Source organism: Anarhichas minor, unplaced genomic scaffold (genome assembly GCF_050575085.1).
Source record: "Anarhichas minor isolate MPS153535 unplaced genomic scaffold, ASM5057508v1 ptg000133l, whole genome shotgun sequence".
NCBI classification, from domain to species: domain Eukaryota; kingdom Metazoa; phylum Chordata; class Actinopteri; order Perciformes; family Anarhichadidae; genus Anarhichas; species Anarhichas minor.
In genome coordinates, this window is record NW_027466579.1 from 317,501 (window position 1) to 323,002 (window position 5,502).

The window sequence follows — 5,502 nt, forward strand, 5'->3', positions numbered from 1 at the left end:
CCCAGGAGTCCAGGACCCCCCAAGACTCTTCTTCCAAACCCCCTGATTCCAAGAAAGCTAGAACCTCAGAGAACCTCAGGACCGAAGAGTCCGCCGACACTGCCGCCACCGGGCTCCGAGGTCGCACCACACTTCTGATCCGGTGTGACAAACGGGGGGTTCGGCACTCGGTTCTGGTGGCGGTGGTTCACCCCTGTCACCTGAAGGAGGTGAAGGTGAGTGGAGATGTTACGACGTGTAAAGACAATTTCTTACGTTATTGTTGTTATTGTAATATTATTTCGGAACAATAACAATATGCAACCACTAGCATGCTAATACGCTCACAGTCTCGATGCTAACGTGCTGATGTTGTGCAGGTATGATGTTCATTTTGTGTGTTAGCATGCTAACATAACTAGAGTCCAGCTGAGGCTGATGACTGCGTTTAGTTCTGCAGGTATTTGGTCATAAACCAAAGTATTGGACACATTTCACATGCTATTACGACATAGCTAGTGTGGCTAAACATTGTGATTCAAATAAATGCCTCCTTTAATTCACCGGACTCCTACCAACGCTCTGGAGGTAACGCCTTTGATTTTGTCGGACTGAAGGTGAAGTCCGGGCCGTCGGCAGGAAGCTCCGTCCCTCTGGTGTCCATCGTGGTGACGGACCAATCGGGTGTCGAGATGAAGGTGGTGCTGTGGAGACGGGTGGCGTTCTGGGCGTCGACCGTCAGTCCTGGAGACGTTCTGCTCATCACAGGTACAGAAATGTAGACGAATGTTTGTATAACTCACCCCTTTAAATTATAGGCATTATGCATAATTGAGGGCGTGGCCTCTTTGAGTGACAGGTGGCTAGCTGCTAGCTCAGCTCCACCATCCATCCACCTCTTTGATCATTCTTAGAGTTCGTCTGTGTCGTCACTGAGACTTCTTTCTATATTTCTATACAGTCTGAGCTCCACAGTTCATCATGAGAGCGTGGCTTTCAAATTCATCCTCGAATGGAGAACATTTTCTAAAAGTTCTGTTTGGAAAATGTCAAGTGAGGGATCGTTCATGCCAGAATCTGAACCCCAGTCAGTTGATTGACTGAAGGGGGTAAAGAACAACTCCAACACGGTGTTTTAAGGTGGAATGAAATTAGATTTTCGGTGTTGACAGCGCTGACTTTTGAAGGGAAAGAGAGCCAAAGAGCCCAAATATGGGAAGTTGAGACTCCATACAACACCAGCAGACCTTTACAACCAGCTCAACATAGTCACTGGACAAACCACAGGGCCACGTGATGCACACGAAGGTTGTGGTTCTTCGTTGTGGTTCTTCTTCGTGGTGCTCAGTACCTTCCCTCTCTGTGGTCTCCGATCAGGACTGCAGGTGAATGACGACCGGTGGAGAGGAGAGACGGTGCTGCAGTCCACCTTCAGCAGCAAACTGCTCAACCTGGGACGGATCACCACCTCCACCTCACCGCCAGGTACGACCAACCAGCAGCCTTCCTCCTCCTCCTCCTGGACTCTGGTCCAATCATCTCTCTCTCTCTCTCTCTCTCCAGCTCCTCGGCATGTTAACGCCCGAGCTCTCAGCTCTCTGTGTGGCTTTCTTCGGGAACGGCGCCCCCTGCTGGTGTCTCTGAACCTCCGCCCACCTCAGGACCTGAGCCGCCTCCCCTACGCCACCCTGAGGTCGCTGAGAGTCAACACGCTGGTCCACGCGCTGCTGCGTGTCACGCACACACACATCAGCACAGGTGGGCGGGTCGATAACACAGCGGCATTATGGGTAACAGAGCGTGCTGTTTCTCTGCTGTGTCTGGTTCCTTATTAACACATTTTGATCAAAACATCGGGACGAAAACACACTTCTGGACAGGAAATAAAGACCTGTCAGAATAAGAGCAGGAAAGGAACATAGAAACAGAAGGTTGTTAGAAAGGATTCAGCCTGAAGAAGCAGGATGTTATATTACTACACTGATTGGTTTTGGTGATATTAATGAGATGGATGCTTGTCAGCTTGGCGGAGTGAGGCGGAGTCTTGCTTCAGGTCAGCCGTTCAGCTGCAGGCCGTTCTGACTGTGGAGCAGCCGCACGGCCAGCAGGGGGCGCTGCTGCTGTGGGGAGCAGCTGTGGACTGGCTGTCTCGCTTCAACAGAGACAGAGGTACACACACACACACACACACACACACACACACACACACACACACACACACACACACACACACACACACACACACACACACACACACACACACACACACACACACACACACACACACACACACACACACACGTGAAGACACTAACTCACCCAAATCCCCCTAACAACCCACGTAATCCTCCGTGTCCTTCAGCAGCTGTCTGGGAGTTCCAGTTCCTCCTCGTCAGGGAGGGTTTGACCTCCGACCTCGCCGAGCTGCACTCCACCCCCTGGAGCTCGGTCCGGCCTCTGGACCCCGCCAACCGCCGGGCGCAGGACTTCATTCGACCGCGACCCGTCCGAACAGGAAACGGCAGAAGTCTGGAGCTGGACCTCGACACGCTGCTGTCTCAGAAATACAGCGGTGAGTTTGAGAGCATTGCTGATGCAGATTAATCTGTAAAGACATTGTAAGTATAGTCTGAGTGGTTTGAGACGGGTTAGTCTGCACCTTACTGCATTTCACTCTACAAAACCACACATGTCAACCTGGTGGTGGTGCTAGAAACGCATAGGACCTAAACATGAACCCTGAGGTACACCAGAGGGAAGTCAGAGCGTTCACATGATGGAAGGTTTTGCGGTGTCCTCCACCAGGTGATGTGGAGCTCAGAGTCCAGGTCACAGCCTTCCACTTCGAGAACTCTACGCCGTCCCAGAATGCACCTCAGCCGGTCCTGGACAGCTCTACGCCGCTCGCCGGTATCCTGGTGGCGCTGAACGGTGACATCACCTACACCGGCTGCGGTCGCTGCTCCGCCGAACTTGATACCGATGCAAATGGAATCTACGGTCCCTGTTACCCCTGTCTGCCCCACACCGCTGTACGCCGCTACTACAGGTACTACTACTACTACTACATGTACTACAGGTACTACTACAGGTACTACTACTACTACTACTACTACTACATGTACTACATGTACTACTACAGGTACTACTACTACTACTAGTACTACTACTACTACTAGTACTACTACTACTACTACTACTAGTACTACTACAGGTACTACTACAGGTACTAATACTAGTACTACTACAGGTACTAATACTAGTACTACTACAGGTACTAATACTAGTACTACTACAGGTATTAGTACTAGTACTACAGATACTACAGGTACTAGTACTACAGGTACTACTAGTACTACTACATGTACTACTACAGGTACTGCTACTACAGGTACTCCTACTACAGGTACTACTACTACAGGTACTAATACTAGTACTACTACAGGTACTACTACTAGTACTACAGATACAACTAGTACTACTACAGGTACTACAGGTACTACTACTACTACCGGTACTACTACTACTACTACAGGTATTACTACTAGTACTACAGGTACTACTACAGGTACTACTACTAGTACTACAGGTACTACTACTAGTACAGGTACTACTACTACATCATCATGTTGATTATTTCCTTTGTGTTCACATGAACACATTTAAAGAATATATATAATATAAGTCCAATAGTAAGTTAGTAAATACATATAATATATACAGAATATACGACTTTGCATCTTTTATCTTTACATTAGATTGTAGTACAAATAAATAACATGACATCATCATTATTTTAAATATTGACATTTTGGGAAATCCAGATAAAACATTAATATGTTAATTTTCTGTAATTAAAGACCGTCGATGTCTCGCTGAGCGACAGAAGCGTCCAATCACGTAGTTAGATCTCTGCTGGTGGGCGGGGCTTCAACTCGTCTTACCTTTGAATTATATCTTAAAATAGACAAACTCACAATGACATGCTGTGTGTGTGTGTGTATGTATGTGTGCGTTTGTGTGTGTGTATGTTTGTGTTTGTGTGCGTTTGTGTGTATGTATGTTTGTGTGCGTTTGTGTGTATGTGTATGTGTGTGTGTGTGTATATATGTATGTTTGTGTGTGTGTATGTATGTATGTTTGTGTGTGTGTGTATGTGTGTGTGTGTTTCAGGCCAGGCGTGTTGACAGTGAGTGGGCGGGGCCTCCGTGAGGTGCTCGTTCAGGTTCCTCCGGTTCCGCTGCAGAAGATCCTGGAGGCTCCACCTGACAGACTCAGCAGGAGCTCAGGTGGGACACAGAGGGACTTCCTGTCAGCCCTAATCCAGGAGCATAGAGTTCTTTATATCTACTTCTGTGTCTCAGCTCCAGGATCACAGCTGAAGCACATCCAGGTGGCAGCAGAGAGGATCCACACCTTCCTCTCCCTCCCAAGAGAAACCTTCGTCATCACCGTCCGCAGCCACTTCCTGTGCGACGAGAACAGCGTCCCCATCAGTCAGGACCTCACCCTGCTGGACCTTCAGCGGCTCTGAAGCTGAGCTGGTCTGTTGGATCAGCAGGAACACAAGAGCACAGAAGTGTTTAAGGATTAAAGCGCGTTCCTCTGCTCTACTGTGAGCCGCTAACCAACCCAGCCTTCTCATTGGCTCATACGCTAGTGTTCAACCTACTCATTGAGCTAACGTTAGCTCCATCAGCTCCACCAGCTAACGTTAGCTCCACCAACTAACGTTAGCTCCATCAGCTAACGTTAGCTCCATGAGTCAGTAGGTAGTGAGGTTAGTCCTACGTCTCTACTCTTGTTTCTGGTCTCTTTCTATATTAACTGTTCAATAAAACCAAAATACCAAATAATAAACTATGAGCTATGCTGTCGTCTGTTTCTTCTTTCCTTTATTCTGGTAACGATTACGTAGACTTCCTGTTCCAAATATATTCACAACTTCTTTCATAGTTTTTAAACTACCTGAAGAAAACACACACACAATCACACACACACAAAACATCACACGTACACACAAAACATCACACACACAAAACATCACACAAAACATCACACGTACACACAAAACATCACACACACACACAAAACATCACACGTACACACAAAACATCACATGCACAAAACATCACACACACGCACAAAACATCACACACGCACAAAACATCACACCCACACAAATCACACACACACACACAAAACATCACACGTACACACAAAACATCACACACACACACAAAACATCACACACACAAAACATCACACGTACACACAACACACACAAAACATCACACACACACACACAAAACATCACACGTACACACAAAACATCACACACACACAAAACATCACACACACGCACAAAACATCACACACACACACAAAACATCACACGTACACACACAAAACATCACACACACACACAACATCACACACACACAAAACATCACACACACACACAAAACATCACACACACACAAATCACACACACACAAAACATCACACGTACACACAAAACAT

The 5,502-nt window shown here is 47.2% G+C and overlaps 1 protein-coding gene and 1 long non-coding RNA gene across 5 annotated transcripts in view; one reads left to right on the forward strand and one right to left on the reverse strand.

Moving 5' to 3' along the window:
- The window catches only part of LOC142941515 (uncharacterized), a 3,906-nt gene extending 634 nt beyond the window's left edge, over positions 1–3,272 (reverse strand). Inside the window, exons 1-2 of the long non-coding RNA XR_012951474.1 lie at positions 555–3,272; positions 1–200 (exon numbers count right to left, since the gene is read on the reverse strand). The exon at positions 1–200 is cut by the window's left edge and continues 634 nt beyond it. This is a non-coding gene — a long non-coding RNA (uncharacterized LOC142941515). The remainder of the gene's footprint in view (positions 201–554) is intronic.
- The window catches only part of shld2 (shieldin complex subunit 2), a 10,531-nt gene extending 5,686 nt beyond the window's left edge, over positions 1–4,845 (forward strand). For 2 of the 4 annotated variants that reach the window (XM_076083447.1, XM_076083448.1), the window contains exons 3-10: positions 1–215; positions 597–747; positions 1,357–1,464; positions 1,543–1,737; positions 2,002–2,148; positions 2,342–2,551; positions 2,785–3,028; positions 4,153–4,845. The exon at positions 1–215 is cut by the window's left edge and continues 558 nt beyond it. In XM_076083447.1, the coding sequence (XP_075939562.1) occupies positions 1–215; positions 597–747; positions 1,357–1,464; positions 1,543–1,737; positions 2,002–2,148; positions 2,342–2,551; positions 2,785–3,028; positions 4,153–4,513 (1,631 nt within the window). In that variant the 3' untranslated portion in view covers positions 4,514–4,845. The remainder of the gene's footprint in view (positions 216–596; positions 748–1,356; positions 1,465–1,542; positions 1,738–2,001; positions 2,149–2,341; positions 2,552–2,784; positions 3,029–4,152) is intronic. The other 2 variants (XM_076083451.1, XM_076083449.1) reach the window with 2 other exon arrangements.
- The last annotated feature ends 657 nt before the right edge of the window (positions 4,846–5,502 follow it).